Source organism: Mauremys reevesii, linkage group 22 (assembly GCF_016161935.1).
Source record: "Mauremys reevesii isolate NIE-2019 linkage group 22, ASM1616193v1, whole genome shotgun sequence".
Lineage (NCBI taxonomy): Eukaryota > Metazoa > Chordata > Testudines > Geoemydidae > Mauremys > Mauremys reevesii.
In genome coordinates, this window is record NC_052644.1 from 19,142,275 (window position 1) to 19,166,687 (window position 24,413).

The 24,413-nt window shown below is 52.6% G+C and overlaps 1 protein-coding gene across 1 annotated transcript; it reads right to left on the reverse strand.

Moving 5' to 3' along the window:
• Positions 1-1,481: 1,481 nt before the first annotated feature.
• LOC120388450 (T-cell-interacting, activating receptor on myeloid cells protein 1-like) lies at positions 1,482-24,124 on the reverse strand. Its single transcript, XM_039510271.1, has 6 exons — positions 23,870-24,124; positions 10,225-10,324; positions 5,485-5,769; positions 4,162-4,443; positions 1,966-2,073; positions 1,482-1,513 (listed from the first exon to the last, which is right to left on the reverse strand). The coding sequence occupies exons 1-6, from the start codon at positions 24,122-24,124 to the stop codon at positions 1,482-1,484; spliced, it is 1,062 nt and encodes a 353-aa protein (XP_039366205.1).
• Positions 24,125-24,413: the final 289 nt, after the last annotated feature.

Genomic DNA, 24,413 nt, shown 5'->3' on the forward strand with positions numbered 1-24,413 from the left:
ACGGAGGGGCTGTAAACAGCCGGCGCCAATCGGTCACGGGCACCAGACCCTGCTGCAGCTTCGCCCAGAGTCAGGCTGTGAACCCCGGTGACCTGGACAACTGATGCCCCCCCCAGAGGGGCTGCAACCCAGCGCCCGGCGAAGGGTCCCTGTATAACCAGCCGATGCACCCCCAGGCACGGGCACAGGGGGGCTGTGGGGTGCCCAGGTTGGGCTGGTTTGAGGTTCTGTGTTTATTACAAATCTGGAGATTAACAGGAAGCAAAATAACATAAACAGCCACCTCGGCGCATCCCCTCCCGGTACTGAGGCCCCCACACCGGCCCCCACATCTGGGTCTGGGCAGGGCAGGGGGACAGCAGCTCGATGGGACGGGGCTGTGTGTGTGTGTGTGTGTGTGTGTGTGTGTGTGTGTGTGTGTGTGTGTGTGTGTGTGTGAATCCACCACCACCCCAACGCACACAGAGCACGGAGCTGGTGATCCCATAAGCCCACCCCCCCTCCCAGCAATCCAACCCCCGCCCCAAACCACTGAGTGTGCCAGGAGGAGGGCAGGTGTGAGGGGGCAGCTAGGGCCCATGTGGGTCAGGGTTGGGGGTCAGGCCCCATGGGGGAACAGGGGACACTTACCAGGGTCTGCGTCTCTTTCCCTTCATCGATGTTGGTGTCTGTGGAACAGAGACACCCGCTGAGCTGCACCCCCGGCCGGCCCAGAGCAGAACCCCACACCCAGCTCCAACCCCTCTGTCCAGCCATAGAGCTCAGAGCCTGGCACAGCCACCCCACAACCCTACAACATGGGCCAGGGTCATTAGCCCGTGTTACAGAGAGGAAAACTGAGGCACAGAGATGTCTGGGGGTTACAGCGGGACGGGGGCTGGGCATCCAACGCCTGTGTTCTCACCCTGGCTCAGGAGGGGAATGGGGTCTAGTGGTTAGAGCAGGGGGCTGGGAGCCAGGAGTGGATGGGGAACTAGAGCGGGAAGGGAGGGTGGCCCCAGGGAGCTCCTGGGAGTCCAACACTCTCAGCTGACACCGGCTACCTCTGGGGCCCTCTCCTTAGCCCCACCCAGCAGCAGCTGTAAATCAGGCCCCGCCCCATCTAGGTGGAGCCCCCACAAGTCCCTCCCCTCTGCCAGGGGTCCTCCTCCACCCTGGTACCCCCTTGGGTGTGCTACTCACAGATGTGCTCTTCCTGAGCCGGTGCCTTTAATGCCCCCATAGGGCTGGTGCTAAAAGAGAAAATTCCCTTGTAAATGTCATATTCCCCACACCTGCGGGGAGATTCTTCAACACACCCAGAGAGCCCCCCCATCCTGCCTCACCCTGAACCCAGTTCCCTACGCCACCTGCCCCAACCACCAGACCCCACCCCCACCCCACTCTAACCACTAGACTCCACTCTGCTCCCCAAGCTGGGGACAGAACCCAGGAGCCCTGTGACCCAGGCAGGTCCATCAGGAGGGGGAGGATCCAGGTTCCTACCTGTTCAGTCTCGATGCAGCTCCTCTTCCTGCAGAGGGACACAAACCAGAATCCCCCATGAGCTGACTGGGATCCCCCGGTACCAGCGCCCGGCCACTGTCCCCCAGGGCAGCAGGGATGGAGGGCAGCACAACACCGTAGCATGTGCCGGGGGGAGGGGCAGATTGACTCGGGGGGCTTTTCCTGTCCCCAATCCTCCCTCGTTAGTGACTCATTATAATGAACCTGATCCATAGGTTGGCTCCCCTGGCACCCCATGTACCGGAGAGGCCCGGTGTCGATGGCTCTTTATACAGGGACCCCTCAGCTGGTGCTGAGATGCGGCTCCTCTGGGGTGGGACAGGTGCGTGTGTACAGGGATTACACATGCAACAGCGCCCCCTGCTGAGCCCCCTGCTCCTTGGCTTTCCCAGCACAGTCCCCCATCCCGCCCTGCTTAGCAGCAGGTTTAACCCTTCCCTCGCTGGGCGGGGCACTCACTGGCTCGGGTTTTTCTGAAGCAGACGAAGGCCACGAGGAGGAGGAGGAGGATGGCAGCTGCCACGCTCACTCCAGTGATGACGGTCAGACCTGGTGGTGCCGATTCGTCTGGGAAACAGCAGCAGCCGTGAGTGCCGGGGGGGGTGGGTGGAGGCGGGCAGGGCGGGCAGGGGAAGCCTTAGCACCGGGACCTCCCCTGCGGCCCCGGGACGGGAGGACTCTCGCTATCCGCCGCTGCCTCAGGGCTGGGGGACTCTCACTCCCCACTGCGCCCCGAGGCCAGGGCATGGGACAGAGCTTCTCCGGGCTGAGGGTCACAGTGTGTGTGTGTGGGGCAGAAAGTACAAAGTGGGTTGCGGGGCTGCAGTGAGCGGACAGAATGGGGAGGGGCCGGGGGTGGAATAGGGGCGGGGCCCCGGGATGGGCCAGAAAGGGGCGGGGCTGTGGGCGGAGCCGCAGGCCGAGGAGGCGGAACAGGAGAGTGAGACAGGTGGAAGGGGGGGAGGGATCCCCCTTGCTCTGGCCCAGGGTCCCAGGAAACCTTAATCCACCTCGGCCCGTGACTCAGCATCGGTCGCTACTGTCAGTCTGGGGCGGGGTTGTGTCTGGGCAGCCCCTGGACCCAAAGGTGCCATCTTCTGCTGACGCTGGTGGGTGCTCGATCCCGCTCTGCCTCTGGCCCCACCCAGACTCCATGCCCGCCCCACCCCTCCCACCCCATTCCAACCCTTCCCAAAGTCCACACCCCAACTCCACCCCCTCCCTGCCCCTAGTCCAACCCCTTCCCCAAATCCCCACCTCCTCCCCTGAGCGCGGCGAGTTCCCGCTTGTGACGAAGTGTGTGTGGGGATGTTTCTTGTTTTTCCTGTGTTTTCCAGGGGGTTGCATACAGAGGGAGGGAGACTCAGTGCCCCCGGGTGTTACTGGTTTAACGAGGAATGGGGACAGGGAGTTTGTTGGTATAGAGGACCGGAGAAGGAACTTGGTACCCCAGCCGATGGCCTGGAGGATGGAGACCCCAGCGACTGGGGACCCGGAGACCCAGCTCAGGAGTCACAGCCGGTTCTGGCCAGTGGGAGGACAATGGGCTGCGGGGAGAGGACCCCGGTGACCTGACCAGCCGGTTCCAGCCAGAGGGGGCCAGAGGGGGGCTGAGAGGAGAGGAGGCCCAGGCCACCCTGTTTCCCTGGAGAGAAGACAATGGACAGAGGGGGGCTTGGGGCCGGGCATATCGGAGGCCCAGCTGGGAAGCAGGGGGGCTCTGGGCTGGAGAGGGGCAGCAGGCAGAGCCCACCTGGATGCAGGGAGACTGGGATGTGCTGGGCTGGGGGAGGCCAGGCCTGAGGCCCTGAGAGTTTCCTGGGCTGGGTTCAACTCTCAATAAACCCTCCTGTGTTACGCTGGCTGAGAGTCGCTCCGGGCTAGAGACCAGGGGGCATCAACCCTTTTGGGGCTGAGGAGGCCCCAGGGGTTCAGAGCACGTGGACTCCCTGAGGGGCCCACGGCAGAGACAGACCTGCTAAGGCTCAGAGAGGTGCGGCTCCAGGAGGTGGAGAGGCCTGACCCCGAGAGAGAGTGGACCCTGAGAAGGGCTATTGCTCTGAAAGGGGCACCCCCCATGGACCGCACGGGGCCACGAGTGGGCACGATCTCTGAGTCCGTGGCAACGCTCCTCCCCTCTACCTCCCAGCGCTTGTTACGCCGTGAAACAGCTGTTTTGCAGCAGCAAGCGCTGGGAGGTAGGCGGAGAAGCAGGGACGTGGCGCACTCAGGGGCGGAGGTGGGGAGGGGACCGTGGCTGTTGGTGGGTGCAGAGCACCCACCAATTTTTCCCAGTGAGTGCTCCAGCCCCGGAGCACCAGGAGTTGGCGCCTATGCCTGGGCCCTGACTCCTCTCTGCGTCCCCAGTGGGGGGCAACCGGGGGAGCATCCCCTGGGAAAGGCCCCTGCTCTGCAGCTCCCCCTGGGGGCAGGGATCCCCCCTACCTCTGCCCTGAACCCCCAGGAGCTCCTGCTCCCCCCATGGCTGGGGAAGCCCCAAGTGACTCCATCCCAGATCCACGACACTGTGTCCCCTCTGCCGGTCCCAGGGCTCAGGGCAGACCCTGGTTCTGAGCGTCCCATCAGTGCAGAGATCCCTTGTTGGCCTGGCTGGGGGTGAGGCTGGGAGCCGAGACACTGAGCTGGACCCTTCACCTGCTGCAATGATCTCGACAGGGTCACTGGGCTCTGAGGAGATGAAGGGCTCTGACCAGGGCCGGTAGCTGCAGCTGTAGCTCCCTCCGTGCTGCCGGCCCACGCTGGGGATGCAGAACTCGGCCCAGGCCCCAGCAGAGTCCATGCGTTGCTGCGGGTTCAGGTGTCCAGCCTTGTGCAGGAAGAACCTCACGTCCCGGCGCTGCACCTGACACCGGATGGTGACGTCTGCCCCTGGGGCAGTGAAGTTTAGAGAGATGGAGGGTCTGGGTAAGCTGGGATCTGCGCACAGGAGACAGACACTGAGAGCCAGACCCAGGCACCCACCCAGCCCCAGCTGGCCCCAACCACATGCAGATCCAGGGCCCCAAGCAGAGATTCTCTCCCAGATCCCAGAGTTCCCCCCACCCAGAATCCCGGCCCTGGGAGCTGGGCTCCCAGCCCCACAGCCCCCGAGTCAAAGTTCCCTAGTGCTTGGGATCCTCATATGCCGTGTGTGGCCCCTGCCTCATCCACTGCCCTGGACAGAGCGACTCACAGGCTGGTCTCTGGCAGGGCCTGAGCCCTCACAGGAAGGGAGTCAGCCCCCGGGCGGCAGGGAGGGGTCATTATCCCGGTTCTACACAGGAGAAAACTGAGGCACAAACAGATTCACTTTCCTCCGTGAGCTCCCCGGGACAGGGACTGTCTCCTCACTCTGTGTTTATGCAGCGCCTGGCACAATGGGGCCCTGATCAAGACTGGGCCCTACATGCTCCCCCAACACAAGGGATCCAGCGCTATTGAGGCAGCGTTTGCAGACGTCTCCACTAACAGGGGGTGTCTCGGTTTGTGGGCGCTTGGCCTGAGATCTCCCAAGATTGAGGCCCCCCCACAAGGAAGGACACTTTTGAAAACCGCGACGTGCTCCTGTCACACAGAGTCTGTGGCTGCGCCAGGAGCTGGGGCCCAGCCCAGAGCCGTGTCCTCCAAGCCACCACTTCTGCAGCCCCTGCCTCATTCAGCCCAGGCCAGGGCACTGCCTGGGGTGGGGCCTGGAGAACAGAGGGGATGGGATCATGGGATTAAATAATGACTCCCGGTTCCTACGCACAAGGGGCAGCATTAAAGTCGCCTCCCTGCCCCAAATCTCCAGGGGCTGCTGCTCCCCCCTGGCTGGGGACCCCCCAGTGACTCCGTCCCTGCTCCCCGGCCGGGCATCTCCTCTGCGGGGTCAGGGCTCAGGGCAGAGCCTGGCTCTGAGAGTCCCATTGGCACCGAGCCCCCGTGAGGTTCGGGCTGGGGGTGGGGCTGGGAACAGAGGTGCCGAGCCGGGCCCCTCACCTCTCACTGCCAGCTCCATGGGGTCACTGGAGTCCGACACGGCAGACGGCTCCGATTGGTTGTGATAGGAGCAGCTGTAGTTCCCGCCATCCTCCCGGCTCACGTTGTTGATGTGAAACAGAGCGAGATAGTCCGAATTCACCCATTGGACAATGCGTCCCTCTTTATTCAGCACGAACTGCAGGCCCTCGTGCTGGCCGCAACAAAGGATGGTCACGGCTCCCCCCAGGGAGACCCCCCAGCTGGGGCTCAGCAGGGAGATGTTGGGTTTGGGGTAGCTGGGCTCTGCAGTGGGAAGCAGACAGGCCGTGAGACACAGGCCCCGTCACTCACTCCTGGGGCCCGTCCTCACCACACGGCCTCAGTGGTGGGTCAGACCCGGCGGCCCTGGGGACGGGCTCCTGGATCCCTTTCCACAGGGGCCAGAGTTTCCCCTCAGCCCTGGGCTCACAGCATGAGACACGGAGCCACCCCAGCCCCTGGGGCCCAGAGCTCTGCTCCCCGGTGGGTGACAGACCAGGCCAGTCTCCAAGGTCCATTCACTCCCTGGCTTCTCTGCTGGCAGGGCTGGGAGCCAGGACTCCTGGGTCCTGTCCCCGGCTCTGGGAGGGGAATGGGGTCTAGTGGGGAGAGCAGGGAGGATGGGAACCAGGATGGGGGCACAGCACCACCACCGACTTGTAGGGGACTGTGCAAGTCTCTACTATACACTGAGGTTTATAACCTTCAGCTCCTTCCATCTCCCTGTAACCGATGTGTTGCTTGGGAAAGGATCCTCCTAGTCTGCACCTCCCCCTGGGGGCAGGGATCCCCCCTTCCTCTGCCCCAAATCTCCAGTGGCTGCTTCTCCCCGCTGGCTGGGGAACCCCCCAATGTCTCCATCCCCACTCCCCGGCCAGACATCCCCTCTGCTGGGCCCAGGGCTTTACGCAGAAAGAACTCCGTGTCCGGGTACAAACTCTCCCCCGAGCGCCACCACCCTGCTGGGGCTCACCCAGATCGTGGGTTTGGGAAATTCTCACCCTGATGTCAAGAAGAGACAGGAGTTAAACAGGGGAGACACCCCACCCCCGCCTCCTCCGGCCCCAATTCACTCCATCCATCATTCGGCCTCTCTAGGAGTCTGTCCCCTACCAGGGTTGGCACTGCCTGCCCATGGGGCTCGGGGCAGGGGGTCACCCAGACATCGCTCAGGACCCGGCTGCATGAGAGATCACCTGCCCCCACGCCAGCCCCTCCGAGGCCAGCCAGGGAGCCTGACCAGTGGGCCCCCTGCAGCTCTGCCCCCCACCCCGGGGTTGGAAATAGCGTCTGTGACCACAGACTGTGGGAGTCGCATATGATTCACCTTTCCCCAGGCCAGGGAACGGGGGGCTGCGAGTGCAGGGGAGGAGCTGTTGTGGGGTGGATCTGGGGGTGGGGGCGGATCTGGGTGGTTCTCCCCATGGCTACACTGACCAAGAACGTTCGGTCACCCCAAGGGGGATCTAGAGCCCAGAGACGGGCCCTGTTAGCGTTTGTACGAGCTGAAATAAATCCACGTGCCGCCCCCGATCCTCACAGCCTGGTGGGGGCAGAAGTTTGAACCCTGTGGATGGTTCAAATCAGTGATGAGCTGCCAAAAAATTAACAATTGGTTTCCTCCTCCTCACCCCACGAGGGGGTCGTGCCCCCCCCCAGGACTCCTGCCTCATCCAACCCCCCACATTCTTTCATGCCCCCGGATCCCTACCCCCTTCCCTCTCCCCTGACTGCCCCCTGCCGCCCCATCCAACCCCTGCTCTCATTCCTGATGGCACCCCGGGACCCCTGCCCTATCCCACCACCCCTTCTCTCTGTCCCCGACTGCCCCTGGAAGTGGAACCCCTGCCCCTGAGTGGCCCCCACCTCCCCATCCAACCTCTGATCCTTCCTGACTGCCCCCCGGGACCCTTGCTCTCACTCAACCACCGTTCCCTGCCCTCTGACCGTTCCCTGCCCTGACCCCTATCCACCCCCCCACAACCTCCCAAACTCCCCTGCCCTCTTCCAACACCTGCTCCCTGCTCCCTTACTGCGCTGGAGGCCAGGCCGGGGGCGCTGGACCAGGCCGGGGCAGAGCCGGAGCCGCCTGGCAGGGACCAGGCCCGAGGGGGAGCCGCTTGGCCGGAGCCAGGCTTGGCAAGGTAAGCTGGGGCGGGGGAGCGAGGAGGGCTCCAGGGAGGCACGGCCCAGCCCAGTCTGCTCCGGCTGAGCGCCCTGGACCTGGCCTGGCCTGGGACTGGTTGAGCAGCCCCGGCCCCGACTGAGTGGCTCTGGCCCCGGCCTGAGGCCAGAGCCGCTTGGCTGGAACCGGGGCCAGAGCCTCTCGGACGGGGCCGGGGCTGGCGCTGCTCAACCAGGCCTGGGCTGGAGCCGGGGCGCTTGCAGCCGGAGCCGGGGCACTCACAGCCGGGGCGCCTGGCCGGGCCGGGACCGGAGCCGGACTTGGGGCGCTCATGGCTGGAGCCGGGGCCGGAGCTGAGGCCGGAGCCGGGACGCTCGCGGCTGGAGCCGGAGCTGGGGCTGGAGCCGGGGCGCTCGCAGCTGGAGCAGGACTGGGCTAGGCTGCGCCCCCCCTCCCTGGAGCCCTCCTCGCTCCCCCGCCCCAGCTTACCTTGCCAAGCTGCTTCTTGCTTCTGAGCCGTCCCGAGTCCCAGGCTTCCCGTGCGAACGTCTGATTCGCGGGAAGCAGGGGAGGGGGAGGAGAAGGGAGGGGCAGAGCCTTCAGGGGAGGACCCCAGGAAGCAGAGCTGAGCCGGGGCCGGGGCCGGGGCCGGGGTCTGGAACAACCGGTTTTAAAAGTGTTTCTAAATTTAACAACCGCTTCCTGCGAATGGTGAGAACCGGCTCCAGCTCACCACTGGCTCAAATCCCAGCTGCTTTGATAGAGTCTGGGAGCCAGATTCGGCTCCTAGCTGCACCCTGGGTGCGTTGGGGACACAGAACGGGGCCGGGTCTGAGCTCCCGGGGGGGGGTTGGGTTGAGTTTTGGGGACGGTTCAGGGCTCAGATCCTCTCTTCTCCACTCCATGCAGCCCCTCCCCCGTCCTTGATGTTACCTTCCTACGTGTAAGGGGACTGTTGCCCCCTTACTAACATTCAGTGGGGGTGTTTGGTTGCTAGCTCCCAGCACTAAAAGGGGAGGGATCGATGGCAAATCAGGACCCTGAGACTGACAGTCCCCAGGAACAATGGCAAGAGGCCAATGCTCCAGGTCAGCCTGATTGACAGGGCGGGCCGGCTAATCAAGGACACAGAAGGCCAGTGTGGGTCCCGTCCTCCGTGTGTGAGCAGGAATGTGCCTGAGTCAGACAGAGCGGGGCCGAGCAAGCTGAGCTGGAGAACAGAGCCAGGCCAGATCCAGAGGGGCCAGAGCTGCAGCCAGCCCAGGGAGAGCAGATCCTGTGCTGGGAGCAGAGCTGCAGCCACGGAGCCAGAGGCACAGCCCAGGGAGAGCAGATCCCGTGCTGGGAGCAGAGCTGCAGCCAGAGAGCCAGAGGCACAGCCCAGGGAGAGCAGATCCTGTGCTGGGAGCAGAGCTGCAGCCACGGAGCCAGAGGCACAGCCCAGAGAGAGCAGATCCTGTGCTGGGAGCAGAGCTGCAGCCACGGAGCCAGAGGCACAGCCCTGGGAGAGCAGATCCTGTGCTGGGAGCAGAGCTGCAGCCACGGAGCCAGAGGCACAGCCCAGAGAGAGCAGATCCTGTGCTGGGAGCAGAGCTGCAGCCACGGAGCCAGAGGCACAGCCCTGGGAGAGCAGACCCTGTGCTGGGAGCAGAGCTGCAGCCAGAGAGCCAGGTGTGGTGAGCAACTGGGGCCAGCCAAGGGGGGATCCTTGGTAAAAGGGCCCAGCGCAGACAGACGCTCCAGCCAAGGGTCCTTGCAGACCAGACTGGGAGGGGGATCTTAACCCGATGGGGGGCTGACGCCTGGAAGAAGGGTCCCACCACCCAAAGCCCGGAGGTCTGTGGTCACCACCATTGCAAGTGTCTAACTGGCCGCTTAACTGCAGCACAGCCAGGGCCTGAGAAGGAGGCCTGGGACCTACAAGGAACAGACTGCAAAGTGCTTTGATGTCCACAGACGCTGTTTGTAATGTTCCCTGCCACAGAGCAGAGTGATGTGTTTTCCTGTAACCGTTCCCATTTGTTCTTATTCTTTTCTTTAAATTAATTGTTACGTAAACAACTTGTATTTGCTTTAAATTGTATGGAATAATCAGTGGGTCAGGGAGGTGCCCAGTGCAGAGAGGGTACCCTGGAGTGGGGACACCTTAGCCCCTGTCCTAGGTGGCCACAGCAGGGTTGGGGGTCGAGCACCCCAGGAATCCTGGGCCCAGCCTTGTTGGGGTCACGAGAACTCTGCCAGACAGGAGAGTCCTCAAGGGCAGGGAGGCCTCTGGGTAAAGGAAGTGGGAGCGAGGACTCAGATCCTTTCGCTAGCCCACTTCACCGGGGTAGCACAGAAGCCAGGAAAGTTCCCCACAATAGTGGGACCATACCCCCGCTTACATACGCACAGACTGATACTCACCTCCCCACACCCCACTGTGCCCGGCCAGCCAGCAGCCTGGAGGGGAGACAGCTCGTTAGTGACCAGATCCCAGAGCAAGTGGATCCTACACCGTGGTCTCAGACCCCCCACCCCCACATGGGCACACCCCCAGTCTCAGATTACCCCTCTCCCCAAGGACACATGCCCTGGCGGTCTCCGACACTCACCGAGGAGAAGGACGGTCAGAGCAGACACCATAATGGGGCAGTGCAGGACCCTCAGCGCTGCCACCAACACCCCAGTGCTGAGCTTCACCCACCCTGAGGCCTGAGTGCGAGGGGAATGAGGAACTGCGCCGGGGGCTGCAGTCCCAGGAAGCTCATGATGCGCTCGGCCCCTTTCTTCCCATTGGATGGTTTCTCTGGGTCGGGGTTATGTCTATCCCAGACTTTCCAGGTGCGTCCCGCAAAGAGACAAACAATCCAGCAAAGTCCAAATGCCAAGTTCTTTATTAATGCATGCACACGTCAACAAAGGACAACCTGTGCTCCACACAGAACCAGCCCCTCCCCTCTGCAGATTCAAACTGTGTTCCATTAGCGGCTCCGTCGCGTCATCACTTACCTCGCGTCATCGCTGCACCTTCCCAGTTATACTTTCCCAGCATACAAGAGAAGAATGACTGTTATTTTTTGATAAGCTTCAAAAAGGTACAAGTTGCTTCAAACCAGCTTCTGCAAGTATTTTTCCCAGACCCTGCAAGCACTCTCCTAATTAGCAAGGTCATAAATCTGGCCTGTTTACCCCAGCCAGGAAATTTTTTCTCTTCAGTAGGCCTTGCTGTGTTATTGCGAAGCAGAACAGGCCATCAAGCCAAACTCATCAAGCCCCTGCTTTGTTCCTAGAGGACCCACCAAGGGGACTCGAGGAACACAACTGAAATTATACTACAAAGGAAGGACGCCTAGCTTTAGGAGTTGGTTTGCACATTTGGGACATTAAACTTATCATTTGTTGAAAGCACAAATAACATTGTAAGCATACAAAGATTACAACAAGCCCCAAAACCAGAAAAGCCCCAGTAAATATGTTTTCATAGAATATCAGGGTTGAAAGGGACCTCAGGAGGTCATCTAGTCCAACCCCCTGCTCAAAGCAGGACCAAACCCCAGACAGATTTTTGCCCTAAATGGCCCCCTCAAGGATTGAACTCACAATGCTAAGCCACTTGGGATTAGCAGGCCAATGCTCAAACCACTGAGCTATCCCTCCCCCCATACCTGCTGGAAGGGTTTTATAAGCTGTATGATTACATAGCCAATACCAGCCAGATCCTTTAGGGACGTGCCAAGAGGAGCTGGAATAAGTTTGAATAGTGATTTTACAGCTTGTAAAATTACCCACAAAGCTGCTTTTGTCTGAGGAGTGCCGGGTTATGCAGAAAGCAGAAGAACCCTGGGCTACCATATCAATGGACCAAGTCTGGTTCCATGAAACAGACAAGCTGGTGAAAGCACTGTCCCGAGACGTGACATTTTCCCATGACCTGAGAGAGATGGGTACCCCCAACAACGGGATACCTTGACCAGAGTGCGTGGGGGTATGAATACACATTCAGCATTGTGCTTGGTTTACACTTTGCACTATAGCACGTGTTAAATCCAGAAAACGATTACCTGTCCAATCATTAAGCGCTTTTCAGGTAATTGGTTGAGACCAGTCAACATTCTTTTTGGCACCTCGCACATTTCTTAAACGTCCAGAAGGAAGGTGATTTCGATATAGGACAGGGGGTTCTAACCAGGCCAAAGAGCATGACCCCTTCCAGGAGACAGCCCAGCTTCAATAAGCCTTTTCTCCACACACCCAATAGACTCCAAACAAGGGATTAGATATAACAGATGCAGTATATTGGGGTTTGTAATACCATCCAGTCCAGTGTGAAAGTAGAATGAATTATATTGTAAAAATAAGAATGGATTAAAGAAATGTTGTATGTACCTTTAAGCAGAGATAAGAAATGTTGAAATACAGGTGCCAGGAAAAGAAACAGGCATAAACAATGGTGCTAATGGCGAAACATTAACAGAAGATGGGTAATAGTTAATAAGGAAATAAGATATGCATGCCTAGCCCAGGTAAACTTATCTGATTCTGCTTCCTTTGTTATCTTGTTAAGTTCTCACCCTTTTATCTGTATAAATAAGATAGTTTGTGTCTTGCATGGTGCTGACATTATCTGGGTGTCATTAGCAGAGCACTGTGCTAATAAAACAGAGTGGTCTGACAAACTGTGAGTCCTGAGTCTAACTTTGACAATTTGGAGGTTCCACCGAGATGGCAACCGTCTTCACTGGGGCTGTGTGATTCCTGACTGTTTTTGTAGGACGACCGTGGAAGCCAGCACTGGGCATTTGGCCCGAGCGGTCCTCCACCAGAACGGAAAGGTGCACGACCACAGTGAAGTCTACGCCATTGAACCTGTTGGTTCCCACTCTGTTCTGGTAGGGATCCCGGGATCTGACATCAGGAATCTGGTCAGGTAATTATTTCTGTGTTTTGTCCGGACTGAGGACTGTCCTGTCTCTGTGTCTATCCGTCCTCCTGTGGAGTGTTTGAGTCTGGGTGCCATCTCCGTCCGGGGATCGGCCGACCAAGGGGTTCCTGTCCCCGCAGTCTGAGTGAGTGGAATCTGCACAATCGCAGCCGCACCGCACTTTGGGTAAACCCTGGGTGTGAAAGCAAGGGCGATTGAGGCAGTAGCCTGTGGGCTCCTTTTGTGTGTTGCACCGGGCAACGCTCTGACGAACCCGAATTTCCTTCTTGTGCGATTGGTGTGTGAAGTCCTCCTGTATGGGTAACCAGACGTCTAAGTAGGGACAGTTCCCTAAACGAACGCCGGCTCATTTTATATATTTGGGAAGGGTCCAGACTCCTGTAAATTTCTGGAAAAATGGTCTAGGCTAACTCAGGGGGATCCCAAAACTCAGTGGCCACTGTTAGAATCTTGGAACAAAGACCGAGTGGACGTCTTAAAGGACAAACTCGGCCAACCTAAAACTAAATTGGCTAAAGGAGAAGTTAATTGTTTCATTCAGTGGTGGGAAGAGGCAAATCGTAGCTGGACAAAATCAAAACTCGCCTCTCTCAAATATTCAAATAATCAGTTAAAAGCTTTATTAAAAGCCTCCTCTCCCACCACCAGACCGAGCGCTCCCCTTTACCCCGTTCTCAAAAACCCACCCCGGATCGATCCAACCCCCTTAATACTCCCATCTCATTGTAAAAAGGACAAAAAGCCCCTTGTTCTGTTCCCCTTTGTTGTCTGCATCAAAAACTGATTCTTTAGTGTTCCACTACCAATTCAGCAAAGAGGGTGGCTTCTCAACTAGCCCCCACCCTTTCTGGTCCCTTTCCTTAAACATTTATTTCAAAATTGTGAAGTGACCACAATATCACTCACAAACGGTTCATTAAAAAAAAAGGATCAGGCCCAGAAAAGCAGGCAAGCAACAGATAAAGAAACTGAAAAACGAAGCCCTGAGGGCATAGTGTAAGGAGTAAGAAAAGCAGTAAGTGCAGGCATGAACCCCTGGATCAATACTTAAAATGGTGAAATCTGAGGTGATAAAGGTGTTATTTTGGGAAATAAGCAAGTGATTTAAGGAAAGAGAGTGAAAAGTTAACTCTGCAGAGGCTGGAGAGAATTAAGCAGTTAAACTTTGTGAAAATGTTAAAAAGGACCATGTTAAAGAGAGAGAATTCTTGGTTTCTTTGCAGCCATTCTGAAGGAAAAATGGGCCCTTTTCCAAAAGAGTGCCTGTAAATAATCCAAATATATATACAGCTATGTAAAAACAAAGCAGTGTAAAGGAATGTTAAGGAAAAGAAAATGTGTATGTATCTATTTGTCTGTGAAAATATGTAAAGTTCTAAGAATCTAAACCAGCACATCTGGTTTGTAAAACTCCGGTTTTGTAGGTGTAAGATAAATTGGTTTTGTTATTGTTTTTAATGCCACTAAAAATTCATTAGACTCTTTAATTCAGAGTTTCAAAACTGATAAACCTTTTTGCAAGACACAGGTAATTAGTGTTGTTTGGCTTTGAGATTTAGCATTTAACTCTTAAGGGGTAACTTGATTCTTTATAAAATGTAAAATGTTTTTAAATAAAAACCAAGTCATGGCTTCAATAGGGCAGTCAAAATCAGGAGAATAGGGAGAGATTCTGGAGTCTTTTTGTTTGTTTGTTTGTTTGTTTGTTTGTTTGTAACAATAGCAGATAAAAGCTGTAGTGAAAAAAAAAATTAACAGTGCCCCTCTGAAGCAACAGCAGAGGTGAGGTGCACAAAACAAAAAGAAGCAATGTTAAAAACACTGAGCCTTAAAATGGCTCTGTGTAATCAGACTGTCACTTTAATAAGTGTGGAAGCCAGTAAATAATTAACAAGGTTTTGAAGAGATCTTAATGAATGTTAGTTAGCATGAGTTAGGTTAACTGTGACCCTGGTGACGTGAGGAAGCAAGATAATGTAAGACAGAGTGAATTGTGTGAAAGTTATTACGACCTTGCAATATGCAGTCTTGCAGTCTTGTTTTTCTAGTGAGATAGCAGAAAAGCTTATGTATAAACAAAATGTATTTGTTGCTTTTTACTGTCTGTATTATTGCTAGAAATTGTCTGTAAAAGGTATAAAGGCTTGCTGTAATTGTTTACCAATTGAGAGACCTGTCCAGGACCCTGTGTCCTATGGCACTCTCTCCCTCCATGGTAATTACTGGAGAAATAATAAAGTATTTAATTTTGCTGCACCCAAACAAAAAAGCGAGAACTGAGTTTTTCTTCGACATAAGGGTACATGAAAACTCTGTAAAAACAAAAGAAACAGTTACACCTTATGTAAAAATTAATATGGCTAATGTTTAAAAAAAAAAGTTGTAGTATAGCAGGAATGTGCTTTTTCCCTAGGACATGTGCAGTGTATATTGTAAAAAGGGGTAAAAGAAATACAAATGAAATATGCTACTGCATTAAAATCCTATTAGGGCTCCAAAAAGAGCCGCAATAGGCTGTGTTTCCTTTTTCAGATCCCTGTGTGTTAAGACAGAGTCTCTGAGCTTTGCTGATGGCTTTGAATCCAAAAGCCAATCCTGTGCTGATGCAAATTACCTAACTGATAAAGGAAGGTGACAACTGCCAGCACAAAAGAAATTGCCTAAATAAAAGACGTGGTGTAACAAGATCCCTTTAAGAGAATTGATGCTAAATGTTATTGTTAATATTAAACATTGAAATAAATTGAATGTTAGTAAATACCCCTGTAACAACGTATAGTGTGTATGATTTTTAGAAAAATCCTTTAAAGTAATATGGTAATGATGCTTCTCAGCTATTACCTGTGAATAAACTTAAAGCTTAACACAGCAGGAAAAACATTACAAACTTGGTCTGCTATAAGAAGAAAAACTTAAGGTACACCACCTCATGAATTTAATAACTAAACAGTGGAATACTTTCCCCATAACTCTTAAAAAGTAGAAGCAGCAAAGAATCCTGTGGCACCTTATAGACTTCTGTTAGTCTATAAGGTGCCACAGGATTCTTTGCTGCTTCTACAGAACCAGACTAACACGGCTACCCCTCTGATTCTTAAAAAGTAGAAGCCATTAAAACCTGGCCTGCCTATAGAACAAAAAACACAGGAAAATATGGGGGGTAATTCCTCTGTTTTGCCGGCAATCAGCAAGGGTATTTGTAAAAGAACGGAATCTTTAAGCAATAATCAATGCCACCCCAAAAGGGGTAGAAAAATGTTATTTTTGTCTTTCAGAAAATCATAAAAAGCTAATACCAGCTACAGAACAAGGGAAAGAAAAAAACATCCTGCGATAGCTATGGAATGCACTGAAATGCAGATATTTAGAACATAAGATGTTTTGGGTAATATCAGAAAATATTAAGGTTTTAATGCATCTGTTAAATCAAAGGAAAAGATTATTGTTTAATACCTATCAATATAACTGGATGCAGTATGTCTCCAGTACGGTAAGACAAAATTTGTTAAGTGAAGAAATTGTTGTTAAAATTGCACACCAACAGGCTCTGGAAGCAAAGATATGGAAAGTTAGCCCACTCCACAGATTGCACCTGGGATCCTTCTGGCTACCCCAGACCTCAAGCCAGTGGGCTGGGGAGGAAGGGAAACTATTGGACACTAGAGGTTGTACCAAGTGGACTCCTCAAAAGTGGGTAGGCTTATCCATGCCTGTTGCTCCAAAGCCCTGTAGTAAAGACATCTCACTAGGATCCTGTATGTGGGATAAAATTAATAATTAGACCAAAGTATTGTATAACTGGCAATGTGTGTGTTAATTCTTGGAAAGAAGTGTTTTAAAAGGATAAAAGTGTTAGCAACCCACCAGTAGACAAATGTACATGTAATGTAAGTACTGTGTTTACCAATAATCACATTTACTATTTGCCACGACCAAAAAGTCTCAGCTTTGTCAAAGTTAGACTCAGGACTCACAGTTTGTCAGACCACTCTGTTTTATTAGCACAGCGCTCTGCTAATGACACCCAGATAATGTGAGCACCATGCAAGACACAAACTATCTTATTTATACAGATAAAAGGGTGAGAACTTAACAAGATAACAAAGGAGGCAGAATCAGATAAAAAAAACAGGAGTACTTGTGTCACCTTAAAGACTAACACATTTATTTTAGCATGAGCTTTCGTGAGCTAAAGCTCACTTCTTCAGATAAGTTTACCTGGGCTAGGCATGCATATCTTATTTCCTTACTAACTATTACCCATGTTCTGTTAATGTTTTGCCATTAGCACCATTGTTTATGCCTAATGTTTCTTTTCCTGGCACCTGTATTTCAACATTTCTTATTTCTGCTTAAAGGTACATACAACATTTCTTTAATCCATTCTTATTTTTACAATATAATTCATTCTACTTTCACAGCTTACTGTAAGCACTGATTTAGCTGAGTTCTCTATCAATCTTGGCATTGAATGGCAAACAGTTACCAATCATCTGTTTAAAAAGGTAAAAAGGTAACATAGTTCCTAAAAACAAAAACAAACAAACAAAACAATGTGAGAAACAGAATCATTCATATTATACATGCAAATGGGGACATGTTAAGAATTGCCACTGCAGAAAGACATAACAGCTTACCATTGGTATAACATATTTTCTGAATAGTCTCTCACAACTACTGGCATACTAATGATACTACCCCTAACTGTTTGGTTTTAAATTGTATGTGTTTAATTGAAATATTTGGAACGTGCTGTTGGATAAAACAAATATATGCAAAGCTAGAGCCACAGGCCCAAATCACCTCCCAGTATTTTCTATTATGTGGACTACATAAGAAGTGACACTGGCGATTAATAATCTTAGGCTTTGGCTACACTTACACTTCAAAGCGCTGCTGCTGCAGCGCTGCCGCGGCAGCGCTTTGAAGCGCTAAGTGTAGTCAAAGCGCCAGCGCTGGGAGAAAGCTCTCCTGTCCGTACTCCACCTCCGTGTGGGGAATAACGTACAGTGCTGGGAGCTGCGCTCCCAGCGCTGGGGCTTTGACCACACTGGCGCTTTGCAGCGCCGCAATTTGCAGCGCTGGACAGGGTGTGTTTTCACACCCTGCTGCAGCGCTGCAAATTTGTAAGTGTAGCCAAGCCCTTAGTGTCAAATGGGGGATATGTAGGAGCTGGACTTTATAATGTACTATGAGAATTAATGTATAATTTGATTTCATCCTGCTAGCCACCCTTTTTGAAGAGCAGAAAGAAATGACCCTCTGGGACTATAAGATTCTGTTTTCCCATATGCATTACAAATTGGGCCCTCTCTAACTCTTTGTTTTAAGATTTAGGTAGTAAGAGACAGGATTCTCTATTGTATCTATGTTAAGTAAATTAGAGAAACATTGAAGGCCTGGGTCTCAATGTAAATTGTCTTGGTTATTAATTGTAAAACTTAGCAAGGTTTAATTTGCAATGCCTTTTTGCTAGATATAAAATACTACTGTTTGTATTCTCAATCTGTTTGTGTGAATGAGGAATGAATGCATCAGGAAAAGATGTGAAGGCCATTGTTATAGCCAGAGTCAAGGAAAGACGCGAAAAGACTTAAAGAGCATCAAAGGATCATCAGGCACTGCTTACTACCCAGACGGCTGTTAAACTGTCTGGCATCCGCAGCATGGATACATGCTTTGCCGTGTAAGAATGCAACACCCACAGCGAACCAATCATCACCTCAGGACCATGCAGAGTCAATTTTGAATCCAGAAGAAGGTGTAAAGGAACAGCCTGCAATACCTTACAATCAACGTTCTCGTAAGGGTTGCCAGAAGCAGACGACAACCTAAAGCAAGGCCCAAGAAGAAGCAATAGTGAGCCTAGCGCCTGCTGCCTGGTCAGGGGCGGCTCTAGGCACCAGCGGGCCAAGCGCCCGCTTGGGGCGGCATCCTGGGGAGGGCGGCATTTGGCTCCGGTGGAGCTCCCACCGGCATGTCTGCGGCAGGTCCACCGGAGCCCGGGACGAGCGGACCTGCCGCAGGCATGACTGCGGCGGGTCCCGTCTTCCCGCGGCTCCGGTTGAGCTCCCGCCGGCATGACTGCGGCATGACCCGCCGGCGGGAGCTCAACCGGAGCCGCGGGAAGACGGGACCCGCCGCAGTCCTGCCTGCGGCAGGTCCGCTCGTCCCGGGCTCCGGTGGACCTGCCGCAGGCATACCGGGAGCTCCACCGGAGCCAAATGCCGCCCTCCCCAGGATGCCGGAGCCGCGGGAAGAGGGGACCCGCCGCGGGACTGGGGAAGGGCGGCGCAGCGCTCCGCGCTGCTTGGGGCAGCCTACTTTGTAGAGCCGCCCCTGTGCCTGGTGGACATAAAACTGTGACTGCAGTTCCCTCAGTTGAGGTTGTCAGAACCAGAAGGGCCCTGCTTCCAACACGCGCCTCTGGTGGTGCCCGTTCCTCGGCTGTTGGTGTCTGAAGGTTTGGGGAGTCCACAATGACAATTCTTTTATCCAGCAGCAAGTGTGAATAGCTCAGACCCTTAATATTTCTAAATGCTGGGTCTGCAGCCACATCCCAGCCCACTCTCCAACTGGTGTTCCTGTCCTGGCTATCCCACTCAATTCCCCAGACCTCACTGGAGGACCTGGTCCGTTTAACACAATATGGAACAGTAATGACACCTGGGAAGAGACTATTGGCAGTTCCTTTAACCCAGGGGTCCCCAACCTTTTTAGGTCCAGGGACCGGTTTCGTTTGCCGGACCCTCCGCAGGCGTGCCTGCGGGAGGTGCAGCTGAGCCGCGGGACGAGCGCTCCCTCCGCAGTCGTGCCTGCGGGAGGTCCACCGGCTCCAGTGGAGCTTCCGCAGGCGTGCCTGCGGAAGCTCCAGCTGAGCCCCGGGAGCAGCGGACCTCCCGCAGGCACGACTGCGGAGGGAGCGCTCATCCCGCGGCTCAGATGGACCTCCCGCAGGCATGCCTGCGGAAGCTCCACTGGGTCGGTTCGCGGCCCGGTTTCTAAGAGGCCGCGGACCGGTACCGGGCCGCGGACCGGGGGTTGGGGACCCCTGCTTTAACCCACTTGGGGGAGTAATACACCAGGCAAAAAGGCTCCTGAGGTTAAAAGAAGTAGTTAAAATAATGGCAAATAAAACTGGAGAAAGTTTAAGAGCCCTGGCCAAAGAAACAGGGGCGATCCGACAGGTGGCCCTCCAAAACCGTCAGGCATTGTACATAGTGCTGGCGGCCAAAGGAGGGACCTGTGCTCTCATTGGAAAACAATGTTGTGTGTTTATACCTGACGATACCAATGAGGTAATAGATCACGCTAGCCACTTAGAACAAATCGCATATCTTCCCCATGAAGAGCTGAGTTCTTTATGGAAGTGGCTAAGTAACCTGTTCAATTTCTCTGGCATAGGAAACTGGTTGTTTCAGGGAGCCCTGACTATCCTGTTTGGAATCCTAATAATTTTTGTATGTTTTCAGTTAGTCTCCTGTTGTACACAAAATCGTGTAAGACATGCCACCCAGGTGACTGCCCCAGAACAGAGTGCTAATATGATAATTTTGAATATTGCTGATGAACAAAGAGATAAAGAACGGTTAATATGTGGAACCCAGTAAAATTTTGGTCATGGCGTGAGCTTGACCAAAAGGAGGGATTGTGAAAGTAGAATGAATTCTATTGTAAAAATAAGAATGGATTAAAGAAATGTTGTATGTACCTTTAAGCAGAGATAAGAAATGTTGAAATACAGGTGCCAGGAAAAGAAACATTAGGCATAAACAATGGTGCTAATGGCAAAACATTAACAGAAGATGGGTAATAGTTAGTAAGGAAATAAGATATGCATGCCTAGCCCAGGTAAACTTATCTGATTCTGCTTCCTTTGTTATCTTGTGTGGAAGCCAATTAATAATTAACAAGGATTTGAAGAGATCTTAATGAATGTTAGTTAGTTAGCATGAGTTAGGCTAGCTGTGACCCTAATGACGTGAGATTTGTAGAAGCAAGATAATGTAAGACAGAGTGAACTGTGTGAAAGTTATTACGACCTTGCAATATGCAGTCTTGTTTTTTTTAGTAGTGAGACAAATAAGATAGCAGAAAAGCTTATGTATAAACAAAATGTATTTTTACCGTCTGTATTATTGCTAGAAATTGTCTGTAACAAAGGTATAAAGGCTTGATGTAATTGTTTACCAGTTGAGAGACCTGTCCGGGACTGGGGTGACCCTGTGTCCTATGGCACTCTCTCCCTCCATTGTAATTACTGGAGAAATAATAAAGTATTTGATTTTGCTGCACCCAAACAAAAAGCGAGAACTAAGTTTTTCTCCGATACTTGTTAAGTTCTCACCTTTTTATCTGTATAAATAAGATAGTTTGTGTCTTGCATGGTGCTCACATCTGGGTGTCATTAGCAGAGCGCTGTGCTAATAAAACAGAGTGGTCTGACAAACTGTGAGTCCTGAGTCTAACTTTGACACCAGGCAGAGAGACCGTGAAAACTATTAGTAGCATTATCAGTACACTGACACACAGAGTACTCAGTACCTGAAGAATTAATAGAATGGTTTTTTATGCAGCATATGCGAATGATTTTTGAATGCTCCAGCACTGCGGTACAATCAGTGTGCGATAGATCTGGTGCTATAAAGCAAACATGAGGTTGATTCAATACCAACCAATTAAACAAGCTGCAAAAGTTAGTAGGGAAAATATACCAGGACTTTCCAGGTCGGGGTAAACCTTGTCCAAGAGTACAATCAGGTCCCCGTCTTTCACCAAAATGGGTTCCATTAAAATAGGCTTTACAATTGCTAACGCCTACAGGCACATTTCCTGAACCCAGGAAGCACCACTCACCAGGTCGCTTCCACACCGTAAGATAGCTATTAATCTGGATTTTGAATCTGCCCAGGTTAGGTTCTGCAAGCCTGAGGAGTCCTTCCATGAAGGAGCCCATGCCATATTCATAGGGCTAAGAGGTATGGGGATCATGGGAAGACCTCGGTGACTATCCACTGGCATTAAGGGGCATACCCAACACGAAATGATATTCAGTGCTGGCATACGGGCTTTCATTTCATGAGCAAAGCGAATAAAGGCCTTATGTTCATATCCCCTAGTTAGTCCAACCACCACAAAAGAAAAACAACAAACAATGCACCAATGAGTCCACCAACTCCCCAGGCGACTGTTCGTTGCCATTCCTTGGGGAATGGGCACCAGTCTACTTCTTCTTGAATTTTAGCCTCAGGTCGCCCAAAGGGGTAGCAGTCCGTTTGTCCTGGGCACAGGGGTCGTCTGCTTCTGGCTCACCCGGTTTGCGGTGGGGTGAACGTGCGTGGCTCCCTCGAAGTCTGATGCCATCTGCTTCTGGGGAACCCTTTACCAGGTTGGGCTCCCTAGCGAGGCTCCGTTTGACTCTGGTATGATGAATCCAAGTGGGAAGTTCCTTGACCCGAACAGCAGCAGGGCTCACCAGGATAGTCTCGAATGGTTCTAACCACTGGGGTTGAAGTGGAATCTTTCAGTAAGCTTTGATCCACACGGGGTCACCTGGCGAAATGGAATGAACAGCTCCCCACAACGGTAAAGATTGAGACTGTGCTGAGTACCGTTGTCATGTAGTTAAATGCTGCTGCAAAGCTTTTACATAAGATTTTGTTTCACAAGTCAGATCAGGGTCACTAGGTATTGAAACCGGAGAAGTAAAAAGAGGTGGTACATGTCCAAAAAGTATCTCAAATGGTGCTAGCTTAGTCCTGGAATTCGGAGTAGTCCGGACAATATACGAAGCCAAAGGAAAATCTTTAGTCCATTTGATCTTAAGTTTCTTACACAACTTGGTTAGGGTGGTCTTTAGAGTTCCATTCACATGCTCCACCTGGCCCGAGCTCTGAGGATACCAGGGGGCATGAAAAACCCATTTTGGCCCAACTGCTTCAGTGAGTTTCTTGCAAATTTTTGCTGTAAAATGCGTTCCCTGGTCAGAATTAATTTTTCAGGAGCGCCAAACCTTGGCAGGATCTCATTAAGAAGCACCTTGCAAACTGCTTTGGCAGTGGCTTTCCTTCTGAGGGGGTAAGTCAGTAAAATCAATTTGAATGTGCTGCATGGGCCTAGGAGCCTGTTGCCGGCACAGAGAGCCCAAGGAAAGCAACAGCGGGGTTCGTGGCCCGGTGTGCTTCGCGTCAATGAACACGCCAGGGTGGAGAAGCAAGCAAAGTTTATTTGAGATCTCAAAGCGGTGCAAAGAGACTTGACACGTCTCAGATCAAGCACACCCAACATAAGCAATTTTTCTCTTTTTATACTTTACTTCAGCTAAGCTCTTCCCTTCTTCCCCCACCCCCTCTCCCCTTTCCCCCTCTCTCCCCCTGTAGCAGTTACATTAAACAGTTAAGTCATCTTGGCGGCTATAAGTCTAGCTCGTTAGTAACTCTTCTTTTGAACCGTTATCTTGTCCTTTTCCCTTTGATCTGTTATCTTGCCCTTCAGCCATGCAGGCCTCATTACTACTGCTTTATACCGGTTTGAGCGGCGTTGCGACTGATAACTGACTGTTACACATTCCGTTTTCTGCTGCTGGCTGTTTAGGTCGATTACAGTTCAAACATGGAGGAGCTTTGGTTCATTTAGGCCTAGAGCAGGGGGGCTTCATCGACACTCGTGGTCTTCCACCCTCCCGAGTTACCGAGGGTTATGCTTAGTGACACCAACAAGCCCATCTGCGCCCACCAGATGGCACCTGTTGGCGTGTTCCCTTAGGATTACATTGCTGACAACGAATACAACTTTCCAGTACTCGTCTGGCCATTTCGCTTAATCCAGGAGATACAAACTGGCTAAGAACGATTTGAACCATTTTATTCACTCCTAGGTGGGTGTTGCTGTGAACCTTTTGTAGCACCTCACTTTTCCCATGTTGCCTTTTCAGTATCTGAAGCTTGTAATTGCCATTGAGCTGGTGGGGGAGGAATCAAATCTAATTGGGCTCCTTGTAGGGCCACTGCCCTGGCCGCCCTGTCAGCCAAGCGCCCTTCCATTGCGACAGGATCAGTCTGTCTGGTATGAGCCCTGCAGTGCATCACCGCAACTTCCCCAGGAGCCTGAATGGCTTGAAGCAGTTCAGCAATTTCCTTTCCATGGGCAATCTGAGCTCCAGACGAGGTAATGAAACCTCCTTCCTTCCAAATTGCACCCGTGGCGGGACACACCCCAAAAGCATATTCTGAGTCCGTATCAATATTAACCCTTTTCCCTGTAGCGTGAAGGCCGGCTGCGGTGAGGGCTTTTAACTCCGCAGCCTGGGCACTCACCCCGGGAGAAAGAGTTTCCCCTATTAATACAGTCTGCCTGTCAGTAACTGCGTATCCAGAGTGTCGGATTCCTTCCCGAACAAATGCAGATCCCTTCACAAACAACTTCTCTTTTCCAATGTCCTTCTGCACCACGATAATGACAACCACTACTTCTAAATCCTTCACATCCTCTGCCTCTCGCTCCTTCTCCTCTTTCCCATCCACTCCATCCACCTCTGTTCCATCCGTGACCTTTTCCCTTCCCCCGGTCATTGCTACTGCCAACAGTGACACTCGCTTCTTTATATCCTTCTGCTTTTCCTTTTTTCTTTTTCTTTCTTCTTCTCTCTCCCATTAAACACTCTGGTAACAACGCTAACTGCCTCAGGCAAACTTTTCCCTTGCATACCGGGATGCTCTCTAAATCTCTTTGCAATATCCTCCGCACATTGTGACCTGAAAACCATTTTAACCATCTCCTTTCCATGATCAGTTTCAGGATTCAAATTCCCATGCGTTGTAACTCCACAAATTAGTTGAGCACAAAAGTCAGAGGGGTGCT